General features: G+C 45.0%; 2 protein-coding genes across 3 annotated transcripts in view; one reads left to right on the top strand and one right to left on the bottom strand.

Moving 5' to 3' along the window:
- The window catches only part of DNTT (DNA nucleotidylexotransferase), a 335,988-nt gene extending 323,341 nt beyond the window's left edge, over positions 1-12,647 (bottom strand). Inside the window, exon 1 of the mRNA XM_090057571.1 lies at positions 12,572-12,647. Within this exon, the coding sequence (XP_089913697.1) occupies positions 12,572-12,618 (47 nt within the window). The 5' untranslated portion in view covers positions 12,619-12,647. The remainder of the gene's footprint in view (positions 1-12,571) is intronic.
- The window catches only part of BLNK (B cell linker), a 156,265-nt gene that overhangs the window by 28,349 nt on the left and 100,772 nt on the right, over positions 1-27,144 (top strand). For both annotated transcript variants that reach the window (XM_090057567.1, XM_090057566.1), the window contains exon 3: positions 15,855-15,901. In XM_090057567.1, the coding sequence (XP_089913693.1) occupies positions 15,855-15,901 (47 nt within the window). The remainder of the gene's footprint in view (positions 1-15,854; positions 15,902-27,144) is intronic.

The raw sequence follows: 27,144 nt of genomic DNA, 5'->3' as shown, positions 1-27,144 counted from the left end.
CAGCTGCGGTTTGTGAAGTATGATAGTACACATACAAGAAAGTCTCTGAGCTGGGTGTGTTGACAGCTTCTGTGATACAGGAAGGAAAAGCCTGCATTTTGCTTACCAGTGCACAAACAAATCTATCACTGACCACGGCCTACTCATGGCATATGTAAGAGGAGAATATTTAAATTACTTTAAGCTTTGATTCACTGCTAGATTTGCTGACTGGCAAATCTTAAAGTGCTACATACATCAAAAATGCAAACCACAAGACCCTAAGATAACCAAGTGACTTCTTAACATGGAAGCTATTTCATGATAATCCACCAATCACATCAGTGGGAAATATAATGTAGGAGAATCTCTTTGCTGTAAGGAATGATGCATGATAAGAACAACATTGTGATGGATCAACATTTAGTAAATGGGATTACCTGTGAAAAAATAAACAGCTACTCAATGATCTTGACTCTTAAAAGGGAAAATGAAAAATATGTTCTAGCAATAAGAAAATCTCCATTTACATTAGAAAAAAATAAATGCTGTTGTTCCTGGCATGGTGAAAACACCATTCCTTCTTGCAGAATAGGTGGTAATCTAGCCATGTGCTGGGGTCTTGTACTGCTTGGACACAGCCCCCAGAGAAAACAATTAAACTATTTTTCTCCAGAAAAAAATATGTATGAGCAACAATTTCTGCTGATTGATAGTAGGGCCACAGTGAACTCAGGAAGCCCCTCCTCAATAGCTTTGTTCATAACAAACATTTCCTGCATTTCTCCCATTGCTGGTCTCATGCCAGTGCAGCTATATTGGCTCTGAGTACAATCAGATCTCTAATGTGGGTGAAGTACAGACATTGTTACCACCACATCACACCAATTTCAGGTTAGTTACATGACAGTGAAATAAACAGTTCCACAGTTTATGGGAGTGATTCCCAGCCACAAGATCCTTTGAAGGGTGCCACAGGGTATGAAGAGCTGAACAAAAAGGGTTCAGGCTTAGTCCCTGCCCCACCCCCTACTGCTCAGCGCCTCTGCAAGGAGGTAAGCACTTTAATACATAAGCTAGTTTTGGAAATGGGGTGCTGCTCAATTCACAAGAGTCACGGACGGTGCCTTGCGTCTAAAAAGGTTGAGAAATACTAGATTATATCAGGGGTATTCAACCTCTAGCCCATGGGCCAATAGGGCCCATGAAGCCTTGGAGTCCAACCTGCTGATCTCCCCATAGGTCAGAAAATTTGGCAGTGGGGGACCAGTGGCAGTTAAAGCCAGCACCCTCCCTGTTGTCAAAACCGTAAGCCCCTTGGGATTCAGCAGGTCAGAGCTGGGCTATGATCCCCCCACCACACAGCCACCCTGGGGATAGGCCACAACCCTCTACCCTCCAAGTGGCCTGGTTGGGATCAGGCTGTGCCCCTTTGTCCCCACAGGGCTGGGTTGCACCCTATCCCCTTGTGTAGCTGGTTCAGGGCTGAGCCATAGCCCCTTCTCTCCATCTGGCCAAGTTGGAGCTGAATGATGCCTGCTTCCTCCTGTGGGGCCAGGCTCCCACTCCCTGCATGGCTGGTTTGAGGCTGGGCCACACCCCTTCCCTCCATATGGCCAGGTTAGGCCTGAGCCATGACTCCATGGTACAGGGCCAGGTCAGGATCATGCCTCCTTTTCCCATGTAGATGGATAGAACTAGGCTGTCCCCATCCACTTCTGTGTGGCTGGATAGAGCCCTGCCATGGATGCTCTGGGTGCTGGATTGGGTCCACCAGCCGGATCTGGCTGAAGAAGGTTGGGCACTGTCCATCCAGCCCCACAAAGGCTGAATACCACTGTCTATACCAGGTATCCAGGTTGTAGCCGTATTGGTCCAGAGGAAAAGACAATCAGGACTCACAGAAGAGATGATATCTTTTATTAGACCAACAACATTTTTTCACAAAAAAAAATTAATTGCAAGCTTTTGGGCACAAACACCCTTCATTAGGCATTGGAGAAAAGGTTGTAAAAGTTCTCCTGGGTAGAAATGAAAGTTCATATTTCATAGGAATGCTATAAAATATGAACTTTCATTTCTACCCAGGAGAACTTTTACAACCTTTTCTCCAGTGCTTGATGAAGGGTGTTTGTGCCCAAAAGCTTGCAATTAAACAATTTTTTTTGCAAAAATCTTGTTGGTCTAATAAAAGATATCATCTCTACTGCAAGTCCTGACTGTCTATACCAATACTTCTACCATTGTTAGCACTGATGGAGCTGAACCAGGGATAAACTAATCATGGCATAGTATCCGATATTCAGCATTGGCAAGGTCAGTGTGACTTCTGAACATGTCTGGAATAAATTTTAAACATAGTTATGGCCTCCCACAATACTACCAGGCTATGCACCTGGCCCTCCCCTCTGGAGTGTCCATCATTCCAGCCCAATCAGTGTCATCTGCAAATCTACTAAATGTGCACTTAATCCCACCATCCAAATCATGAATGAAGATGCTGAATAATACCAGACCCAGGACAGACCCCTGGGGAAGTCCACTTGATACCTAGTCCCAGCTAGACATTGAGCCACTAAGGACTACTTGCTCAGTACGATGATCTCATTATCTGGAAAATGAAAAAAGTAAAATAGATGGTATCATAGGTGTTTTTCAACTCTTCCCTTCCACCAGTTTAAAAGTAGATATTGGATCCATATATTTAATTATCTAATAATATTTCATTTACCATTTATATATCATTTGTTTTGTTCCATTTATTATTTTCTGTTAGTTTAAAGGTTATTTGTATGACAGCATCTAAAGGCTTTGCCCACAATCAAGTGACTTCTCTGTCATGGTAGACACTGTATGAACAACGGAAAAATTCATTCATCTCAAAGAGCTTAACATCTACACAGACAACACCAGACAATAGGTAGAAGAAAAAGTATCATCACTATAAATGTACAGATTGGAAGCTGCGGCACAGGAATATTCATAGGCCCTGACTCAGCAAAGCTCTTACACATAAGCTTAACTTTCACATGTAGTAAAGGCTCTTTAACAGGCACTTACACACTTAATGGTTTGTTGAATCAGGCCATAGTGGACTTGTCTAAGGGTGTGAGTTGATGTTACAATTTGCATGTACTAACTGTATGGGATGTTACGTGGTATTAAAGTTATAATCTTCTGTGAGCAGTCACATATTAAGAGTTAATGCCCTCTCTGTCCTGCATAGCTCTGAGTTGCCACTAGAGTGCTGGGAAGCATGGGCATGGCTAGGCACTGCCAAGTCTGCCCTGCGGCTGCCCAGTTCTCTGGAAGCTCTTCCACAGTTGCATGCTCTCCCATGACTCTCCTGTGGCTGCCTAACTCCCCAGCTCACCATCAGTCCAGCTGCCCAGCTCCCAGGACTTTTTCAATTTAAGGCAGAAGAGAAGGCAGTCTGATTGAGGCAAGACTGTGGCTAAGCTTTCTTGTAGTATAGTTACAGCTGGTGAATCTGCTTTGCCGTAGAACTCCATTTTATACACGTGTCCTATTTTTACCACTAGATGTCAGAGTTATACTCTTTGAAGTAAATGGATACATCAATAAATCAGTGACTTTTACCATATAGATATATTCCTTTGTTTTCCCATTTTTACAGGCAAAAACATTGGGTTATTGAATAAGAGCGACAACATGTTAGTCTTAATTCCAAGGATAGTAATTTTTTTATCTTTCTTCCTCTCCATAGCAAGTCAGACCCTGGGGTGGCCAAGTCCCCCACGTAGCAGCTGCCTGGATCCTGCCTCACTCATTGCCTTTCAAGGTCCCGCCTTGTCATCTCACCTGTCATGCTTTGATATTATAACTAGACTGGGAAGCTGTCCCTAGAGATCAGGGGGTTTTGCTTCAGGTCCTAAATCCTTGTCTTTGGCCACAGCCCCTGACCTTGGCCCTCTTTATTCTGGCTGAGACCTCCAGCCCAGGGTCTACTGTCCCAGGACCCTAAGCTCCCAGGCCCCTCAGCCCCTGTCTCACTTTTCAGGGACTCTGAGCTTGTGCCCTCAGCCTTTTCTGCCACCCACCACAGTCCTTCAATTGCTAGCAGTGCCCACCCCAGGAGCTGCTTGCAGCCTCCTAGCTTCTCAGAGCTCATGGCCAAGCCTTGGCCCACTTATACCATTTTAAAAGAGAGCCTGGGGCTCTCTGTCCCTTTAAGGCAAAATCAGCCCAGCGAGGGAGCACTGCAGAGCAAGCAAAGTGCAGCAGCTGCAGGTCACCGTGAACAATCAGACCCCACTCTCCTCGGACATCAACCACAGCCCCAATTTTAGAAGGCCTCTAGTACTCGCTATGGGTTATCTGACCTCTGCTTCCACACCCAGCTTGTCAATCAGTGGCTGCACCTGGGGTGGGCTCCCATTTTGTTAAAGGGTCTTCTGCCACTGTTAGTCCCTGCAGGGGATTGGAGCCAGCCAATGAGTTAGGGAGAGTTACACTCTCTTCTCCCACCTTCCCTAAACTGCACCATTTTCCTTCACCTAAGGAAAAGGGATCAAGAAATTACCACTGCAAATTTTAGTCTATGCATGACCATGTATGAAACACATCGACATCTTTCACCATACATCTCTACCATATCCCCACAGAGTCCAGATATTATTCTTGGTGGGTCATATTTAGTATTCATACTGAGTAAGACTGCAGTAATTGCCATTTTCCACCAAGAAAGGTCATATGTCTTCTGAGGATGTAGAACAAATTCACAATTCTGTCAGCAGACATACTTTTTATCTTAGTTGGGTGGTGCTTGACCCCCAGCTTACAGACCAGATCCAGCCCCCAGAGCTCCACACATGTCCATGAGGAGCCCCACAGGCCATGGGCCCGTGTGCTTGGTAAGGCACAGGGCAACATGGAACTGGGTAGGGACAGAGGGGTGCATGGTGATGGACAGGGGCAGCATAGAGCCCTAGAGCCTGATCCCACCACACAGGGCTAGGCACAGGTAGTGCTGGGCTTGAACCACGCCCATGGACCAGTCCCACACCATTCATCTGCCCCATGCGGCCAAAACTTTGAGCACCATTAGCCTGGTCCATTATAAATTTATAACTTCTCTAATGTTATTTCTGCTAGCTTCCTGCATATTGACCAGTTTTATTTATTTCTATATATCCAGCAATCAGATATGGAATATCTAATCCATCTACAAATAGATTCCTCATGGTTGTCTCTTACTGTGGGGCTTTTCACCAGTAGCAGGCAAACTGTAGCAAGCTCACCAAAAGAATAAGTCTATCTATACAACCCATGTGATATATTCTATATACTGTGCCTCATTTACATCAACCAGGCATGATCGAGCAAATCTAGTCTTCCCCTTCATCCAGCATATTGACCCATTTTTCCACGTCCTTCCCAGCATAATTCCATTGCAGTGTATCAGTTATAGCTCATGATTTGCCACATTATTCACTAACTGAGGTAGAAACTAGGTGTTTTGAGATCTGGAGTCTTGACATGTTCTAAGTAGAGGTGAACCAATAGAGATTTGGGAGCCAATACTGATAGCTGATTTTTAAGGAGGCGTATCAGCCAATACCAATCTGATTTCCAACACAGCTCCGTCCAGCTGTTGTGGTGGAAGGCAAGGGGAGGGGAGGGGAGGGAAGGGGCATGGGGTGGGCAGTTCAACGCCCCCCTCAGTGAGGGAGGGAATGGGGCTGGGGCTTGGGCAGGCGCTGTCTAGCTGTGAGGCAGCAGGGCATGGGGCAGAGTTCTGGCTCATCTGGGGGGCACGGGGAGGAGGTGGCAGCTCCTGCTGCTGCATGCACCCCAGAAGGGTATAGGTGGGTATGTGCCCCCTGGATCTGCACAGGGTGGGCAGGGTGGGCTGCAGCTGCAGCAGAGGCTATGCTGGGCTCTTCCTGGAGGGGGTTGGTCCAGGCTATGCTCGGGGTGAGGGGTGGCAGCACTGAGAGGTGGGACTACGGTGCAGAGCTACAGTGAAATTTGGGATGGCTGCAGCCCCACCCATAACCCCCTCCCAGCGTTGCTGGTGCCCAGCCCAAGTGCAGCCCAGCTCAACCCCTGCCAGGAAGAGCCTGGCACTACCTCAGTCACAGCCTGCAGCTGCAGCTGCAGCCTACCCTGCCCCACCCCATGCAGATCTGGGGGCACACCCCCCCATGCCTTCCTGGGGTGCATGCAGCAGTGGGAGCTGCCCACCCGCCCTCCTTTCCCATGCCCTCCAGATGAGCTGTGGCTCCATCTGGTGCCATGTTCCACCCCAGCTGGGCAGCAGCTGCCCCAGCCCCAACCCCACTCCCTCCTTCACTGCAGGGGGCACTGATCTGTCTGCCCCCTCAATGCCCCTTCCTTCCCCACCCCCTTTCCACCACAACAGACTTACCACCTGCACGCAGCTCTCCAAGCTGCCAAGCTGTGCTTCTCACTGCCCACATGCTGCACTAACAGCTGCATGCACACATGGGCATGTATCAGCCAAATTATCGGCTACATCAGGCTGATTTCTGATGCAGTCAATTTTCTTTATATCAGTGCCAATCTGATATCAGACCTATATATCTGTGCACCTCTGGTTCTGAGCAGTTATAGTCTTAAAAAGAACTAGGGACTCACATTTATGTGGACCACAATAAAATAATATTGCTACATATGCAGCAGAAAATTTACTTTTCACTGTGACTATCCAGTCTTATCTGCCCTTCTGGACACTAATGCATGAGAATATTATGTTTGGATAATTGTTTGAGCCTTTATGATTTTCTGATGTAGATTACACAGGGGAACAACATGGCATGACAGGTACCTCTCACCCTTTAGTCATACCTATTGATCCCATCAGCATGATGTATGCATTTTTAGAAGCTAGGATTCCAAAATGGACCCAAGAAACTCCAATTATGTCAGACACCTCACCAAAAAGCCAGAGTTCACCCCTCTATTTGTGGATTCATCAAATCAGAAGACCCTGAGGATTAAGTTCCGATAGCCATTTAGCCACAGAAAAGGCCAGAACTCACAGTACTGTCAGGTCATAGCAAGGACAGCAGCATAAAGACATCACTCAGGGCTCAGGTGCTGAGACCTTACAAGAAGTGCACTATGTTTACAAAGCAGAGTCATGAGAATCCCTACCACCTACTCCCAAACAATGACCGGCCTTTCACAAGCTTCCAGTAGACGTATACTATTCTTCTCAAGTGCAGCCTGTACCTGCTGTCACTTTCAGGTGGTACATGTGCTTAGTAAGCTGCTTCTCCATGGGCATGCTAGTATACCAGTGCTGTTGAAAATGAGCCAAACACATAGCTGAAGAACAGCTCCATTTGGAAAAACACGCCATCCCAAATAACCCCTCTTCAGGGACATCTGAACTTTTAGGAACTGACCAAACAAAACACCCCTCAATAAGTTCTCAGCTAGGAATTCCTGAACCCCAGGCAAACAGTGGAAGTTTAAGCTAAGAAATGCCCACTCCTAGGGCTTCTGGCAACCACAGTGGGCAGGGGACTTATGAACCTTCCACACACAGAATAAAGTGTGCTTGCTACTTCAAGGTATAGGAGGTTGTAGCTGTGTTGGTCTAAGGACATAGGCAGATAAGGTTCTTTGGGTAAATCTGATTTTTTTTAGACAAACTCAAATAGTTGGAAAAATTCTTCTTTTTGAGTTGGTCTAATAAAATATACCGGATTTACCCAAAGAACTTTGCCTGCCTTGCTACTTCAAGCGGCTAGAGGGAGCTTGTGTTCCTCATATAAACTTTGTTTTGATAAACTACTTACTTTAGCTCTCCCTGCTACCTTAGTAGGGAAGAAAAGGAGGTCAGGAGAATGAAGAAGCAGGGAGGAAACAAAAAAGCAATAGTAAACTGTTAAAGCAGAGAATCGTTAAGACATTATCCGTAGGGTTCAATAATTATTCTTCGGTGAAAATGCTGTCTAGGGGGAAAGAAATCACAGTACACATTTGTAATGACAGGGAAAACTATTTCAGAGATACATTTCAAATCACTCACTCCAGTTTATACACTTCTCTATGCTGTCCTTTCACAACATCTGATGAAGTGAACTCAAGTTCACAGAAAGCTTATACTGTATATATATCTTATTTAGTTTGCCTATGAGATGCATTTCTACCAAACCTGTATTTCTCCTTACATTGTATGATAACCAATTTCTGTTCATTCCACTGCTTTGTGTAACTAACAGTAACAAAAGGCAAGAATCCACAAACTCCACCATAAGGGTGACAGCAAAGCTAGTCACACATTCTTATTTCTTGGTAGTAAATTTGACCCCATAATGAAACAATTATTTCATGTTCATTTTTCATTAATGGCATGAAAAGCATATCCTAATAACTAACAAATATAAAATGGTAATTAAAACACATTTACCCTAATGAACTATTTTCATTATCTTGTGTAACTAATGAGAACTAAAAGCTGTTTTCTTTCACAGCACCAGTCACTACTCATAACATTGCTGTTTTATGTAATAGCTAAAACACCAAGCTCCTGTTGTGAAAAATTAAAACCTGGACACTGACCTGACCTGTTTGGGGTTGTGGGGGAGGGGTTCACTTTTTTTAAGTCTGTATTAAGGATAATATGGTGTTGATTTACCCTGTTTAAAGGCTCACTGACACTTTACCATGAAGTCTGTTGACAAAAGTCTCCAGTTTCTCTCTGTAGTTCCTCATTGTGCAGTCTTCATCTGAACTCCTTCCAGGAAAGAAATTATTTTAACTTCTTTGCCATTTACATTCATTTGCAGTATGTTCCAAACCTTGCTGGTGTGAGTCACAACCAATACATATTATAAGCTCTAAAACTTGCAACAATAGAAGCAGTAAATAATGAAAACTTGGGAGAATGAGTCATCTTTTCCCACAAACTATCATGTATTTTCATGAATTCTGAGTCTGCATGGTGTCTTGTACTTTATTCTAAATAAGTGCTGTCCAACTGACCGCCTGCAGGTGACATCTGATCCCCAAGGGGTTAACTTGACACCTCCCCCCCTTCCTCCCTGCCTACCCTCTGGGTCCTAGTCCAGGTGCTACTCTCCCCATCCTGCTGCTTCTGCCTGAGTCTCCAGGCTCCCTCCTCCCTCCTCCAGCTTCTGCTTCCTTCCCCTGTCCAAGCCCCTAGGAGCAAAGTGGCACCATACAGCTGGTGGGACTGAGAGAGCCCATATCTGAGGGGCTTAGGGGGCGCAGTATTGCAGAGCCCAGCCACTCAGAAGTTGGGCAGCCAGATAGCTGCAACCTTGAGCTATGATCAGCAGTGTATACAGCATGTTCACCTACAAAAGGTGAACATGCCAAGCAAGCGAAGAAGAGATGGGCATCAGCTGGAACCACAAATTACAATCCCCTCAAACATTGAAAGAGTTTAGAGTAGAACTTCAAACCTCAGTTGAGGGACCAAACTGAGTCCAAAACATTCCCAGACATCAGCGGAGCATTAATGCCTGGGCCTGTGGAGCCCCTGCCAATCAGGGGCCCCCTGGGAATAATCTCTAATGCTACCGATGAGAGGGGTCCCAATCCCAGCGACAGTGCCCCGATGCAGGGGGCCCCAATCCCAGGAGGTCCCAATCCAGGGGCAGCTGGTGAGGTGTTGAGGATCATGAGGCACAGCCCAGCGCACTCCAGAGAGTAGCACAGCTCAGCCGCAGGGCAGGCGAAGGGCCAGGGCAGTTCGGTCTCAGGGAACCTGGCCCAGCCTGCAGCCTCTGCCTGCGCTGCCACCACCACCAGCCCAGGCCTGATCCCAGCCCCAATCCCTGCACCCCACACATTGGAGAACAGCCACTGCAGGTTGTCTCTAATGGCAGCTGAATTGGGTGGGGGGTTCTATTAGGGTAGGGGGAGCCTCCAAAGGAGTATGGGGAGCCTCCAATTTTCTGTTTGCCCAGGGCCCTGATAAATCTTAATCTGCTAATGCCAAACATGGGTAAAGTTCAGAGCCAAATGTCATTTCTACAGGTACATCTGAGAAAGATAGATTAAAAGAGAGAATTTTCTCCTTGGTTGTTTCACCTGTAGTATTAGCTGACATCTCAGTGAATCTGCCATGACTTCATGCAGTTCTTTGAGGCACTAATATGCTCCCAAATTAAATGATATTTGCTGAGGATGATGGCTGAAGAAAAGAAAAACTATCAGTTGCAATTTACATGCAGTTTTGCCTTAGGGATTTTCATATGCAATATCTGATCAAATGGAATACTGTTTTTGTGGTGAAAGAGGAGTGATTAACAACTAGGTATATAAAGAATCATAGAATCATAGAAGTAGGGCCGGAAGGGACCTTGTAGATCTTCAAGTCCAACCCCCTGCCTGGGCAGGAGAAAAAACTGGGCTCAAATGATACCAGCCAGGTAGTCATCAAGCCTCCTCTTAGAGACCCCCAGGGTAGGGGCCAGCACCACTTTCCTTGGAAGTTGGTTCCAGCTCCTAGCCGCCCTGACAGTGAAGCAGTTCTTGCGGATGTCTAATCTAAATCTACTCTCTAATAACTTGTGGCTGTTATTCCTTGTTATGCCAGGGGGCACTAGGGGAAACAAAGTCTCTCCCAAACCCTTCTGGTCCCCCCTAGTGAGTTTATGGACGATCACCAGGTCCCCCCTCAGCCTTCTCTTGTGAAGGCTGAACAGGTTCAGGTCCTGCAGTGTCTCGTTGTAGGGTCTGCCCTATTGTCCCTGGATCATGCGAGTGGCCCTCCTCTGGACCTTCTCAATGTTGTCCACATCCCTCCTGAAGTGCGGCGCACAGAACTGGACGCAGTACTCCAGCTGTGGCCTGACCACTGTTGCGTTGAGGGGGAGGATCACCTCCTTGGCCCTGCTACAGATGCACCTGTGGATGCACGACAAGGTGCGGTTAGCCCTTCCAACCGTGACCTCGCATTGTCAGCCCATGTTCATCTTGGAGTCAATAATGATTTCAATTTGGGGTGAGGTGAGCATGCTAGTAGGGAGGGAAAAACTGTAGCAAGACCTGGATAGGTTACAGGGGTGGGCTAGCAAACACAGGATGCATTTCAATACTGGAATTATAAGTGTGCTGCTGGTTATTACTGCCCAAGTGGAGCACCCTGCACTTGTCAGTATTGAAACGCATCCTGTTTTTGCTAGCCCACCCATGTAACCTATCCAGGTCTTGCTGCAGTCTTTCCCTCCCTACTAGCATGCTCACCTCACCCCAATTTTTGGTATCATCAGCAAATTTAAACAGGTTGCTTTTCACCCCATCGTCCAAATCGCTGATAAAGAAATTGAACAGCACGGGCCCAAGGACCGAGCCCTGGGGGACTCTGCTGACCACTTCTCCCCAGGCTGAATATGACCCCTCCACCACCACCCTCTGGGTGCAACCCTTCAGCCAATCTGCAATCCATCTGACTGTGTAGGCATCAATGCCACAATCGCCCAATTTTTTAATGAGGATGGGGTGGGAGACAGTGTCAAAGGCTGAAGTCCAGAAAGACTACATCCACGGCAACACCTGCATCCAAGGCTTTTGTGACCTGATCATAAAAGGCAATCAGGTTGGTCTGACATGACCTGCCCCTAATGAAACCATGCTGGTTGCCCTTGAGCATCATCCCTGAGACCGGCCCATCACAGATGTGCTCCACGATGATCTTCTCAAAGAGTTTCCGTAGGACTGAGGTAAGACTGACAGGCCTATAGTTGCCCGGGTCCTCCCTCCTCCCTTTTTTAAAGATGGGGACCACATTGGCTATCTTCCAAAGATGTGAGGACTTCTCTCTCTTCAGTACTTAGAAGAGTGCTTTCCAACCTTTCCCTCAGCATGACACCATTTAAACATTGGAAATTTTTTGCAACCCCAAAATGATGCAGACAAGATCAACACCCCCTCCCCCTGAGGACAGCATGGCCAGAGCAGAGCCCGTGGTGGGGGAAGATGCTGGCTGCCCGCTGTGGGCTCGGAGCTCTCCACCCTGCTGCTCTCCACCCCAGGGGCCTCCACGGTCCAGCAGGCAGGACCTGGTGGGGGAGAGCAGAGCGGGGATGGGGAGGCTCGGTGCCACTGCTGGGAGCCCAATGCTGGCCACACCACCACGGTGAGGTGCCCTCTGCCCACCCAGCAGCAGCAGCACAGAATCATGCCCCTTGCTGCTGCCGTCAGGTGGGCAGGGAGCACCTCACCATGACAGCACAGCCAGCGTGGGGTTCCCAGCAGCAGCACTGGGCTTCTGCATCCCACTCTGCCTTCCTGCCTGCTGGGCCATGGAGGCCTCAAGGGGAGGGCAGCAGGGCAGGGAGCCACAAGCCCACAGTGGGCAGCACACGTCCACCCACCCCACCACCATGCATAAATCTGGGGAATATGTGCCCCCCCATGCCTCCCTCCCTGGCCGTGTGTAGATCTGGGCACGGGCAGGGAGCCAGGCCCCCTGCTGCCCCCCAGATGAGCCTCCCATAGGTCCATCCTGTTCTCCCACCTGGGCCCCATGCACTGGCTGGCATTGCCCACAGCCCCAGGCCTGCCCCACTCCTTCCCTCCCTCACCATGGGGGCCACAATCTGTGCTCCCTCCACAACAGACTTACCTGGAAGGAGTGTGGGAGCTGCTCTCCATGTTGCCTGGCTGCCACATGCCTGTGTCCGTTTGCACATACACACGGTGTCCCAATCTGATCGCCCTCCTCCCACTCCCCCCACAACTCCAACCAGCGTCTTGCAGGCTGGAACTCTGCCAGTCTGCAAAGGGAACCTGCCATTTCCTGCTTTTTTCTGTGATTTTCATCATAATCAGTAAACACTGTTAAGTGTCTTTATAGTCCCATTTCTTATTGTTACAACCCCAAATGTGCTGACAACCGCAAGGTTGGGAACCACTGGCTTAGAAGATTAAGTACCAGAAAATAATGGCTAACTTCAGACTAACTACCTCCCTCTACTACAGTGAGCCACTGCTCTACAATGAGGAGTTGAGGGCCCATTAGTTGCTGACTGAACTTAAAAATGTTCAGCTGTGCAATATGTCAATAAAATAGCTAGATATGTTTTTTAAAGTTCCACAGGAATTTTCTAATTTCCAAATCTGGCAAATCATCTGCTAATTACTGTGCACACTATATGCAGATAGGCAGCTGCTTTTTGTTACAGTATAATTATAGGATAAGTATTACAAACAGAGGATTTTCTCTTGTCTGAAATGGCACATTTTCCCAACAAATATCAAATAACTTAATGAATTGCAGAGAGACACTTGAATTTAAATATAGGTTGAGAAAATGTGCTTTGGTTGGGATTCTGCTTGTGCTTCACTTTATGTGTTCATTTCATTTGATTAACACAGTGTAGTTTTATCACTTTATCGCTTGTATGTATATGTCTGTAATGTCAAAGGACCAACTGAAAAAGACAAATGGAATCACTTGTTTTTCTTGCATTCAAAGTTGCAAATTGAGACCAATTATAATCAGGTCAACTGTGCTGCAATAAAGTCAGTATTGCTGAAGTCAATGGAGTTTGACCAGCTTATTCCAGCACAGAGGTGGGCAAAATACAGCCTGCGCCAGGCACTTTCATCTGGCACGTGGTACCCCACAATGAATTGTACCCCACCCAGCTCTTCTGCCCAGGAGGGTGGGAGCAAGGTGACCACATTTTCAACCCCCAACATACCCTATTGTGCCACTCCCACTGTCTTGGGAGGAAGGGCTCTGCCCAGCTAACAGCAGCTTCTGGGTGGGGTTCCTGCTGCAGCCAGCCCATGGGAACCTGCTTGGCTTCCTGGAAGTCCAACTCACTCAGGGAAGCAGGTAGGGAAGTGGTGGGGCTAGTGAGAGGTATGGGGTGGAGTTGCAGCTGGGAGGAAACAAGAGTTCAATGTAGAGCCTGCACCCAGAAGGGCAGCAGGAGCACAGAGTTCAGCTGGGCAGGGTGTGGGTGTGAGGGTGAGGGGTGTAGGGACCCTGGTATAGACTGAATATAATTCAGTCTATACATCGCATGCAGCCCCCTCTGCCAGCAGCAGCAGCAGGCAGACAGGTCAGGGAGCTCATGCCCAGTACAGGTGCTCAGTGGAGTGTGGCTCCGGCCAGCACTGCGCGCAGTGGAAGAGAGCACTGCCTCTATCGCCAGGGCTCTGCATCATGCACCTGCAGCTCCAGCAGTCGCAAAGCTCCTGTGATAGAGGCAGCCATCGCTGCACTGGGGGCAAGAAGCGCAGCCCCAGTGCAGGTGACCTGGCCACCTCTATCACAGGGGCTCAGCAAGATGCCTCTGCAGCTCCCACACTTGCAGCAGGGAAGCCCCATGCTGGACTCCAGGGGGAAGTAGGGGCAGGGCAGGCAGCAGGCTCCAGCATGGGGCCTCCCCCACTGCAAGTGGAGCTGCAGGCACATGGTGCAGAGCCCCAGCAATAAAAGCAGCCAAGCAGGCTGCACTCCTGACCCTCTCCCCCCGTGCAGCACTGCACGGAGTTGCACCCCACTGAGCGCCTGCCCTGACCTCCCTGCCTGCTTCTGCTGCCAGGCAGTGAGGGCTGCACACCATGGGGCGAGTTGGTGAGGAGGTCTGTACACACCCCCCTCCCTCACACCCCCACACCCTGCCCCAACAACCCCCAATGACATATACATATATCCCAACATACCATATGCCCCCCTAATACAGCCACACCCTCTCACAACCCCCACACCACCCCACTATACACACACACATACACAATATAAGAGTGACACTTTATTTCTGAGTTATTATGCAATTCCTCCTATATACAGTACACAATCACAAGTCATGACAAATAATTTTTCTAATAAAATTAAAATATATTATAGTAAATCTTTGACTTCTACTGTATGATTTGGATTTTTTCTGGTTGTAAGATGGCAACCCCCCTGCTCCCAAAAGGAGTATTGGGGGACAGCAAGGGGAGGGACTTCTGGTAGCAAAGGTCAGGGGTTAGGGGGGCAGGACTTCCGGTCCCAGTGTAGTGACCAGGGGTGGGGAAACTGTCAAGGGGCGGGCTACCTATGCGGCCCCTGACAGCTCACCAAAACTTGTTAAGCAGCCCTCCACTTGAAATAACTGCTCACCCCTGCTCCAGAGTATCAACTATAAGAAAAAACTTACTTCAAAACATAAATTGACGCTCTTTTAGATATATTTTCCTTCTTCCAGTTCCTGCATATAATAAGTTTTTCCATCTGCTATCTTCCTCTTTTGTGAATGCATAGAATTGTGGATCTGATTATTCACTTCCTCTAAGTCACTTATTTGCGCTCCAAGGTAGTCAAGTAACAACAAGCATGGAAATTATACCAGCAATTTTGCACTGCAAAAAAATATACATATCCCTTGAAAATCTACAAAGAATGACAGAAACTTCTTAAGGTCAGGCTGTAAATCTGAAGTTCTGCCACTTACTTCCTACCCCAATGAAAAACTGGGCATGAAGAATCACAGAAAAGTGTTGCAAGAGTATGATGGGTTAGTCTCCCATCGATATTTAATCATAATTTCCACTAATTTAAGTAAAAGTTTGAGAAGGCAGAAAAATGTATCTGGAAAGTGTGATTGAACTGGAAAGGAGAAATAACAAACAAGAGAGCTTGTCTGTCTTTTTAAGAGTAATTCATTAACTAGTGCACTTTAACCTGCGACACTCTAAGTTAAATTCCTAACTATACTGTATTTTAGTAATAAAAAGTTAAGCTTTAACTCAGATTAGATGGCTGTGTAAATGCATGAACAGGCCAATTTTAAAATAAGTCACTGCTTAACACAATTAAGAATATAATTCAGTCTATACATTGATCCCCATTTAAATTAACTTTTAATTTTGCAGTTTTCTTGAGATTGTCTTTTTCTCTCTCATTTCAGAATATAACTGACTATGAGCTGAAGAGATTCAGCATAATGCACCAGCCGTAAGTCTCTCATTTCTTTCTGCTTCCTCATGAACATGAATTTACTAATGCTCTACTGTATACTGTCATTCATTTTGTTGATCAATGGGTTGATGCTAAGAACTGTAAACTTCTGTTCACCAAACAGCTATAGACTGTAAGCAATTAGAGTTTTACTCAACAAAAAGGTAGTAAAATATTCACCAGAACTGAGGCCCAGAGTAGCTAACAATATAGTTTCTCTTATTCTTGCAACAATTATTCTCATGTAATACGATACTCTCTTAACAGTGTAATCAGGTTTAAAACAGCATAATTTCCCAACTTTAGGAAAAGGGCAAGTTTAACTTTATCAACTTTTCTGGAACCCAAAAGCATGATACAGTTTGCACTGTAGGGTACTACATATGCAGATGAACAATTCTCACATTTAGACACCAATTTAGGTGGCCAGATTTTCAACAAAGCTCAGTAAATAAGGTGCATTGAAAACACACTGAGAGCAACTGGGTGCACAGTCCTTTTGAAAATATGCTGTTATTTAATTATCTGAGTAAGGGAGTTCTTTTGTCAACCTGACCTTGAGATTTGAAAATCATGCAAATTTGGCAGCAGTTACATTGTTCTGATAATAATCCATGGTATGCACAGACTGCAGGTAAATAATCAGTTCAGGGAAGCAAAGGTCACAGTGAGGAAAGCATATGATGTATTGCTATGTACTGTCTGTTCTGTATAAAACAAGGACCACTTTCATAAAATCAGGTCCAAATTCAAACTACTCAGGTTTTCATGTTGGCCTGTTTTGCAGTCAATTTCAGTCTACCTTCTTTGGCACCAGCTAGTTCTCACAGGATTAGTAATGAGCTCAGAGAGTCTATGTCACTTAATCATATCTGATGCAAGCTACTAATGACCCTAAAGTGATACTATTTATGGGCTATGTAAAATGAGTGAGAGTTTTTCATTCATTTCGTGGTAAATGAATGTTATCCAAATCTCATGTGGTCCAATATTTATAGGCAATGTCTCATGTTAACATTTTAAATAGTTGAAAAAAATGTGGCAAGCTTTTGGATTTTAAAACCCTTCATCAGGCTGAGAAAGTCTCTGCAGTTGGTGTGTGCTCTTCTGAATGAATTCCAGGAAGAGTGCACACCAAGTGCAGAAACTTCCTCAGCCTGACGAAGGGCTTTTAAACCTGAAAGCTTGCTAAAAAAAATTTTCCCAACTATTTAAGTTGGTCTAAAAGAAGATATTAGATTCACCCAAAGAACCTCATCTGCCTATGTCCTGAGACCAACATGGCTACAACCTACACCCATGTTAACATTTGGCATTTAAATATCCTTCTGAATACTGTTTGTAATATAAAATTATGATACAAACAACTGTGATGATAAAGTTGTAAAACTTTTTCACACACTTAAGTCATGGCAGTTAAAATCCCTTTAAGGTAAAAGCTTTACTATTTGGGAGATTATTTTTCTTGGATGCATTTTAACTGCCAGTCCCCAACTTTGGGTAGCCTATTGACCATAATGCCAAGCAAATAACACTGCAAGTATCATCATACTTTGCTTTCCCTGTTAAATATCTTTCAATTTCTTGTAGCTATGAGCTGTTTGTTGCCCATAGGCTAGGGTTTAGGAACAATGGAAGTGCTTTCTCATGTGAAACAATGATATCAAGAAGTGTATTTTATTAACTGATAAAATGCACTCAGCTGTGATGAAGCAGGATGCTATACTTCACCCCATGGTTTTTTATGCATGGTTATTTTTTTCCCCTCTTTCATAAAACACTAATGCCAGTCTGTTTTAAAAAAAAGGCTGAGTTTCAAAATTCCTCTCTATTGATGAGTCTTGTTTTTTCCCCGTCACACTTGTATTCCTACTGATAAAGACTTGGATGAAAAAGAAAGTTAATATTATCATAGGCTCGTATTAATAATTAACTAGATGAATAAGGAAATGTCAGAGGACCATCTTGCAAATAAATTAAGTATAATGAAGTGCAATTTTGACAGTAGAGGATATTAATAACATAAAGCTGATTGAAACCATGACCTTTGTTTCCATGACATTTATGGGTCTGATCCACTACATAGCGAAAGTCAATAGAATCCCTTGATTTGCTGTCAGGGATTGACTTACATTGATGTGAGCTTTTAATCATCCAATTGTCTAATTATAAGTAGAAGAACGTAAACTTTTCTGTAATGTCAATGCTGTCATCGAGTCCAAGACAAAAACTCCAAAATGGACTTCATTTTGTATGAAAAAAGTTTAAGTTCTGATTTCTGAAGTAAACAGGATCAATGGTATGATGTAGATATATATATGTTAGGATTTTCTGAATTCTTCTTTACAAAATTACTTCTTTAAAAGAACACTTTAGACTTTAATTCATTATTCATTTTTAACAAAAGCTATCAAAATATTATTCTGTGCTTTCTTTAAAAGGAGAATGCACCCCTAACAACTTGCAGAGGGAAAAAGTGAAAGAAATTATTTGTACTCATAAAACTGGCGAAAAATTTGTAAACTTAATTAAGCAATATAACAAGCTAATACCCTGTGGGCAATAGAGGAACTATAGTGGCTATATTCCATCACTGGGCTCTGAATTCTCAGTCCTCCTATAGAACTGCATGTCTTAACTGGCTAAACTGACACAAGGATCATACGAGTTGGAAAATAGGGACAGAACAATTGCCAGATAAAATCAGACTAGTAATCCAATCCTGTATTCTCCTTCTAATGATGGCCAATGCCAGATGCTTAGGGTAAGATGTCTATTTTAAGGTTTCTTGCAGCTATGAAATACCCTGCTGAAAAGGAATGTTTTTTCTTTCTAACTCCCATTATATAGAAGTTGGCTGTCCTGAAATATGCCCCCTGTTGGTTTTTAATCTTTATTATTGTGACTTTAAATATTCTAATTATCACATAACTGGAAATATATTGAAATTAGAAAACCAAAGGCAGTCTAAAGGCTAAAGCTCATAGTCATTCTAAATTGTACTGCTATCTTGCATCTGACAAATTAGCCAGCATCAGACTCCATCAACATGTGGAGGAAAGTCCCAGTAATCCCCTGGTTGCTGTAGAAAGTACCAGTATACACTAATAGACAGCTCAACTACTATTGGCATTTTACACTCCACAAATGTGAAGCCAATTCAAACACTCTCACCTCAACAGGCTGGGATCTGTCCAAAGTTTCCAAGTGTGGATGGTATTCTGAAGAGCATTTCCCTGGGAAAGGTCTATAACATCCTAGCTATTGTGGTCACAAGCAGATTTAATCACTTCTGAAATTTATTCAAGGAAAAAGATAACCAGAACAGTACAGTACTCTCAGGTGCTGCATTCAGACAAAAGTGGACGTTTGGTTCCCCAGGGACAAGTAGCAGCAGCAAACCTTGCACCACTGCTACTTGTCCCCAGGGAACACCCATGCCATGTACACTTTGACGTGTGACAAGTTACCCTGGGGGCAGTACAGGAGGCTGGGGACAGCACTGTGCTGGCCCCAGCAACCTTACCTGGGGTCCTGGGGCTGCAACAGTAGTGATCCTGCTGGGTGGAGCCTGGCTGGCAGCCACAGTGTAGCTCCAGGTGGCCCAGCTCCACTTTCCAGTGGCACATGCTTCTCGTGCACGTACTTCTCCATTTTTCTTTTCCATAGGTTTTTTTGACCCATGGATATCCTGAATAACCTGCAGGGGGGGAAAATGGAGCAGTGCATGCATGGGCCATGTGCCTTTGCAGCACAGAGAACACCTGACTGTGCAGTATGTGGTGCTGCAGACACGTTTGAGACATCACAAAACATACAACCGCACTTGTCTGGACGTGACCAAGGATGTAAGACAGAAAGGAAATCCTATCAAAATAGCCTTAGCAGCATTCTGAAGTATTTTATCTTATTCTTTCTGAAAATGCTTACTTAGTTTTGTTCAAAAGGCAATGCAAGGGAGTTTGTGAAACTCACGCCAAACTGATATATGAGTCTTAGGTATAATTGAGTGCTACATATCCATAATTTGGAAGTAAGTCTTGAGAAAGAGAGACATAATTATAGTTTAATTAAGCAGGGTATAGATAGTTCAAGGCTTGCAATGTCAGGTATTTATACAGACACTATATCATAATGTGCCTCATTTACCCACATTTCATGTTCCCAGGAATAATTAAACTGGAAGACCTTCATTATATATAATACAACTAGGGATGGGGTGCAGTCAGAATCTTTCCAACAAGAGTCCCTGCCATTGTGGTATAAACATGCTCTAAATTAGATCTGAAATGTCATGTCTTGGTTTTATCTCATTTATATATATATAATAACACTGCATGTATCTCAGTCATTGTACAATAGATGAACAAATGAATAGCACATAATTAAAAAGCCTTCTAATTATAATGTGGGTAGTGTCTGGATTATTTTTTGCAATAATCATCCACCACTTTTCACAGTGGTGATTTATAGTTGTCATCATCTTATAAGATAACTAAACACTTTTGGTATCCATGAAGTAGATACTTTAATGTTAAGACTGATTTACAAATTAGTTTCTAACTTTTCTTTTTCGGTTATTTATAAATTTTTTAAACAAATTAATATGGGGATGAAATTTTCCAAGATTTCTTCACCTGGAAGAGATGAGGAAAATGTGAATTGGAAAAGCCAGTATATCAGCTACATCAAGTATTTTCCCCATGTGTTCTGGGGCTATGTCAGTACTACAGACTTAGCAGTGATGCCATGCTTCAGTACGAAAGTTAACATTTTCAGTCTCTTGACTGAATACTTGATTTCTACATTCTACTTCAGCTTTACCATTAGGATTAGTACTTCATAGTACAGGAAATGGTACTACACCATTTGCATGAGTGTGAAATTGAGCCTTTATAAACAATATAAGTTTAAAAATGTTTTGTACTTGTACTTTTTAGTACTGCCAATTTTAAATGAGTAGTAACTGTACAGAAAACTTGCAACTTTCTACATTTGCACTTTCTTCCCAATGAAGGCTTCAAGCTGAGAACCATTCTGTAACTAGTGCTTTCTATCATGATAATTAGTAAGTAAGCAAAGTTTACCCCTCTCATAAGCACATCTATATTATAATAGATTTTAAATTACCATATTGCTTCAAAATGCCAGTGCTGACTCAGGCACACAGTTGTACAGTTTTAAACATGCAGATTTTGTTGCCTTGTTTTTCTTAATTTCCCTGTGTAGTTTCAATAGTACTTTCAAAATTTTTTATTTATCCTGTTGCTGAAAATAAACAGTGCCACAGAAAATTGTGTTTAAGATTTAGATTATTTTTCTTAATATAGCTCCCTCCCAAATAATAAAAATAACACCCAATATAGCCTGCAAGAAGTCTTTTGTATTTTAGCATAATAAACATCTTATCTGGGTGCTGTCTTAGCTGCTAGCATAGAATATACAGCAATATAAATGCTTCAAAGGAAACACATTCCATATATTAAACTGATAATTTTGCCTTAACCTCACTTCAGTTTCCCCAAAAGCTGAAATTCTCCTTTGCAAGATTTTCAGTGCAGCCAAAGAGCCCATGGTACCCCTTAGTTAGTACCTTTAATCTTGCATCCAAAAAGAAAGGTAAAAAAGAGTCTTATTTGCAAATTACTCCTAACATATAATATAGGAATTAAGCAATACTAAAGAAAATCGATTAAGTTCAAAAGGTGGGTGAATGACTCGGTGCACCAAAGTTACGGTAGTTTACATGTTTGGGTCTGCTACATAGTAGGCAAGGATGTTTCCTGTGGAAGAACAGCTTGCATTCAAAACCTTGTCTAACTTTATCTCAGCTACTTAGTTAGTTCAATAAAAGTTATCACCATAAGAAATCCTTGTCTCAGTGCACCAAAACAGCTTGCATGGCCATCAACCAAGAGCACTGTCTACCTGGGTTATTTCCCTTGCCTCAGCTACCCAACTGTTGTGATACAAAGTGCTCTACGGAGGAAGGGATGCCCACCAAACATACTTTAATTCTCCAACAGCTGAAAAACAAAATCATCCTAACTGGAAATTTCTATAACATTTCCCAGTGCATAAGAATCAGCCCAGACTTTCCTCCAAAAAAACCAAACAGCCATTTTTAAATTTTAGTTCATTTTTATTACTCTTAGGTTTGGGTAAGTTATTGGAGGAGGGGGGTGTCTACATTTTGAGTGGTTTGACTGATGCCAGAAAGTAAGTATGCCAACCCATAGACAATGTCATTGGAGACATGGTGGCTTAGATGCCAAGCATAGAAAATAGCTTTACAATGATATGCCTACTTACTTATGTAAGTGCCTTTATGAGGTTTGCCCCTCAGTAACTTCCATTGTGGCTGCTCATTCCCATTGTTGAATCTGCACTTTGAAACATTTGTTTCAGTGCCTTCCCATTTGTACCTTTGAAGTCCTGTCGATTAATACCTAAGGGCACCTATCTATGTAGACTGAGTCTGGTCCAATGTGCTGTAATTACAGTGCATCAGAGCACATGGTAATTACCGTACACCAGCAGACTCCAGCATCATGTGCATCAGCATCCCCATGCTGAAAAAAGGCAGCGGGGTGTGCTTCAGTTAAAGTGCCTCCACCACCATGTTTCAGTGCAGGAATGCTGATACATGTGACACTCTGGGCCCTTTAATTAAAGCAGCTCTTGGAGGCACTCTAATTAAAGTATTTCCCTCTCTCCTCACCTCCCAGAGCAGGTCTATAAATGCCTATAATTCACAAAAAAGTCAACTCACACAAAGGTGGATACACCATGTCAACTGCCGTTGCACAAGCATTCTAAATAAAAGTTGACCAGAAACAGCTGCAAGGACCAGGCTGGTCTTGCCTTTCTTTCTCAACAAAAAAATTGTTAACCTGAACTGGTACATTTTGAGTATTGGGTAGAGAAAGAAAGATATAAAAATAAATACTGGTTGTTGGAACATCACCAGATGGTGCTATTGCAGATCGTTTCAAGAGCTCTGCTGGTAAATAAAGTAAGGGCCACCCTCGAAGCAGGTCTCAGGCTGCTGGGTAATCTTTCCTGCTCTCTCCTCACTAGTACAACTCACCTTATGATGCCCAACCAAGTGAAAGCAGCAAGTGAAAACAGAATTGGATATGGGAGGAATCAACAATGGAAGCTTTTACTCATCTACAGGTTTCCCTCACTTTATGCAGGTTCTGTATATGTGAATTTGCTCTTATGTAATGACCATTGGTAATGCATAGGGCGTGCACAAAGGTGCATGTGCACCCCCTGAGATTAGCCATGCAAACCCTGAGAAAAGCACCACCAACACTGCCAGTGGTGCCTGTGAGCAGTTGCCCCTCGTCAGCCCCCCCCCCACTGCCACCAACACCACCAGCAGTGTCCGTGGGTGGTCCTTGATTACCACTGGCTACTGCCAATGCTGCTGGCAGTGTCTGCAGATGGTCACTGACCACTGGTCAGTGCTCGCCACCCACTCCCTGCCACCAACACCACCACAGCTACCTACAGGAGCTCTCCACTCGCCGCCACCACAGCCACGCTGCTGACACCACCGCCTGTGGGCTATCACCATGCCCCACCAGCCTCCAGGGGCACGTGGAATTCATGGTGATGACCTTTTTTATACCCCAAATTCATTATATGCCAAGTAAATTCACTCTTATGCGATCAGCATAGATGTGTACCCTTCTCACCCAAGCAGGTAAGTCTGTGGGGGGAAGGGGAAAGGGCCATAGATCCAGGGCCCCACTCACCCCAGCCCCTGCTGCAGCTGTTCTGGGAGTGGCTGATGCCACCTGCCTGCAGTCACTGGGCTGTGCCATGCCCCAAAGCCCCCAGGGCTCTGCTTATCCCCATTCACCCCAGCCCCTGGGCTGCTCCATGCCATGATGTAGGCAGCCGGCATTGGCTGTTCCCGGGGCTGCTGCAGCACAGACTGAGCTGAGTGGGGACAAGCAGAGGCCTGGGAGTCACAGGACACAGTGCTGCTTGTCCCTGTTCACTCCAGCCCCTGCTGCAGGAGCCCCAGGAATGGCCAATGCCAGCTGCCTGCACCATGGTATGGCACAGCCCAGGGGCTAGGGTGAGTCAGGACAAGTGGAGCCAAGTGGCGGGGGTTGCGGTGCAGCGCAGCCCAGCAGCTGCAGGCAGCTGGCATCAGCCAATCCTGGGGCCACTACAGCAGGGTATAGGATGAGTGCAGACAAGCTGCACTGTGCCCCGTGCCCCCCAGGCCTCCTCATGTTCTCACTCGCCCTATCCCCTGCTGCAGTGGCCCCGGCAATGGCCAATGCCACCTGCAGATAGATCTGTCAGTGGGTGTGGGGCAGGAGAGCACGGTTTTTGCTGCTATGCATGCCCCAGAAGGGCTGGGGGGCTATGGTGGGGTCTTCCCAGGGGGATGTGCCCCTGGATTTGTGCATGGGGTGAGAGCAGGCTGCCACCTGCCCCAAGTGCTGGGAAGAGCCCGGTGCTGCTGCCAGCCCCAGCCTGCAGTGGCAGCCTACTCTCATCCCACACGCAGATCTGGGGGCATGTGCCCCTGGGAAGAATCTGGCACAGCCACATCCTGCAGCCCTCCCAGGGTGCATACTGCAGCAAGAGCCGTGCCCCCCCCACCCCGCACCCACTGACAGTTTCCCTTCCTTTGCTCCCTGCTGCAGCCCCAGAAGCAGCTAACACCACCTGCCTTCAGCCAGTGGGCTGTACCGTGCCCCTCCCCCTGCCCCTTCCCTAACCCTAGCCTCTCTCCCTCCCTACCTTACCACTGTGGGAATGTATCCCTATTGATTACATTATAAACTGGGTTCCCTTTATGCAAATTCAATTTATGCAGTTTTCTGAGAATGTACGTACCACATAAAGCAAGGGAAACCAGTATACCAAAAGAGTATATTAGTGATAGCCTACATCTTCTGTTAACTGCTCCTCAATATTTGATACCCCAGAATCTCTTTCACTCCCTGTTCTCAACAATTCTCTCCTAAGGTTTCCCCAATTTAGCCACATTTTTTTTCCCTCCTTTCCATGAAGTCCTCCTCAAGTTAATTCAACAAGTAGAAAGATGTTGAAAAACAGGGCAGTGTGTGCTATAACAGCTCTATCTATAATAATCTTTCTTAATTTAACCATTTGTGAAGAAGCACTCAATGCACAGACAGAAGTTACATTTGCTGTGTGATCAGCCCCACAAAAGCACTCTACAGCCGTGCCCTAACAGAAGCGCATGGCTGCAAATCACTTTAAAAGTCCCTGATCATGCAAAAAATTAACCCTCATTATATGAGGGTTCAAATGCAGGTGTTCCAATAAGGAGTGCCTCATTAACTTCCTTCTACTCAGGCAGCTGGGTTGATGCAACCCAGCTCAGTATGGTGTTTGCCCAGCCTGTGCTAGAGTGGAAGGAGGTGGATTGGCTCCAATCCACCTACCCCCACTCCAGCATAGACTGGGAAAACCCTAGCCTGAGCTCCCACTTTTCCCTTCTCCTCCCTTCCCATCATGCAGACAGCATCAGAGCTGGGAGAAGGCGGGGCAGGGCTATGGGAAGAAGCTGTAGGGCACAGCCCCTCTTGCTGGATCAGCTCCAAATCAGAGCTTGATCCCGCACCCTCCCAACCCAATAGCAAATGTCTGTTGAGTCAGGAGGGTTGATCTAACTCATGGCGCTTTCTGTGAAGTGCTATGAGTTAAAGCAGGGAGCTGCACTTTTGTGTGTACTTTCAGAGTATTTTTGAAAGGCATTATCATAAGTATCTCTTTTACAGGAGGATCTGTTACTCCCTGTTAGGGACAGCCAGGAAGGTGAATCATGAACCACTACTGCTTTTAGTCTGGTAAACCATGGAGTTTATGCTGCCATGGTTTGTCAATTAATGGTTACAGCTGCCTCATAAGAATGAGTGCTGAACGGATGTGGGTTGAGCACTGAAGCAAGAACCTTATGCCAACCCACCTATTAGATGGTTGAACATTGCTATCCCAATTTAATTGACGGAGAGAGAAAAGACAGAAGAGGAAACCTAATTACCCAACTTGAGATGCCTTGGCTGTGATTTTTAAAAGTGTTAAGTCTCCACAGTTCACAGTCACATTTGGCTTTGCAGATGCCTGTTGCTTTTGAAAACTGGTCTCTGGATAACTGAAGTTGGAGTGCTTCTTAAAAACCTGAAACAGCCACCTTAGGTCAATCTTTGTAGGTCCATAACCACTTGTTTTCATAGGAGTCTGCAGCAAAGTCAAGAACAGAACCTCAGTCTCCTTCAAGCACTTTTCCCCTACCCCTTCAGCTGATTTGCTTTGCCTTCCTGTATTGCAAAGCTGCATTAAGACCACAGAAAACAGGCTGTTGCTGTTTCAGTTCAACGGGCTTTCTTCCCTTTTAAAAAGTTATATTTGGTAAATCGGAAAGTGCTGCACCTGGGACTCAAAATCAGAAGAAAATAACTTCTAGGTCACTCAAGCAATGAAGCATGAAGAATTGTTAATTTATAATCTCATTTTAGCTGAATTCCACATGTGCAGAGGCTCAAGCACACTTTGTACAGAGAACAGAACTCATTTCACTCCAAATCTCCTAGCTTGAATCCTCTCATTTTTTGAAATACATTACTTAATTTACAGTACATTATTGCCTCCTTCTGTCCTTCAGAGTGGCTACTTTGATAACCAATGAAAAAGTAATTTTTTCCTGCCTTTGTACAACAATATAATATTTAATTTACTATATTAGGGGGCTGTGTTGTGGTAGGGCTAGACTCTCCAGTACTTCTAAAGTGAGAAAAATAATTAAACATCATCAAATTTGGACTTTTAAAATGCAGAAGTGAGAATTCAAAGGAATTATTGACAACTGAAGACAAATAGTAATAAGGTATCTGGAGGAGAGAGCGAAAGCCTCTCGTATAAGCGTCAAGGGGACTGTAATAATTATAGATGGAGTTATAAGCTAAATGCAAGGTGCAGGCAGAGGTGCAAGTAAGACTAATCTGACAGAGGCAGAAAGACCAGTTACAGCTGGGCAGACAGCAGGTACTATAGCATTCAGTCACTTAGGAAAGTATCAACACAGTTCACCCAGCATGGATGGCCCTGTCCAAACAGAGTTGCAGTGCAGAGGGAATGCTGCTGCAGGCTTTTGATATTTCAGCCTCTTCCTAACATGCCTCTTTAATGATGTGTCAGAATTAACAGAACAGACCGAGCAGTCACAAGTCAGCAGCTCATAC

Source organism: Crocodylus siamensis, chromosome 7, assembly GCF_052110815.1.
Source record: "Crocodylus siamensis isolate JL-2025a chromosome 7, ASM5211081v1, whole genome shotgun sequence".
Lineage (NCBI taxonomy): Eukaryota > Metazoa > Chordata > Crocodylia > Crocodylidae > Crocodylus > Crocodylus siamensis.
Note: the sequence above shows the minus strand (reverse complement) of the source record. Positions and strands in the feature narration are given on the sequence as shown.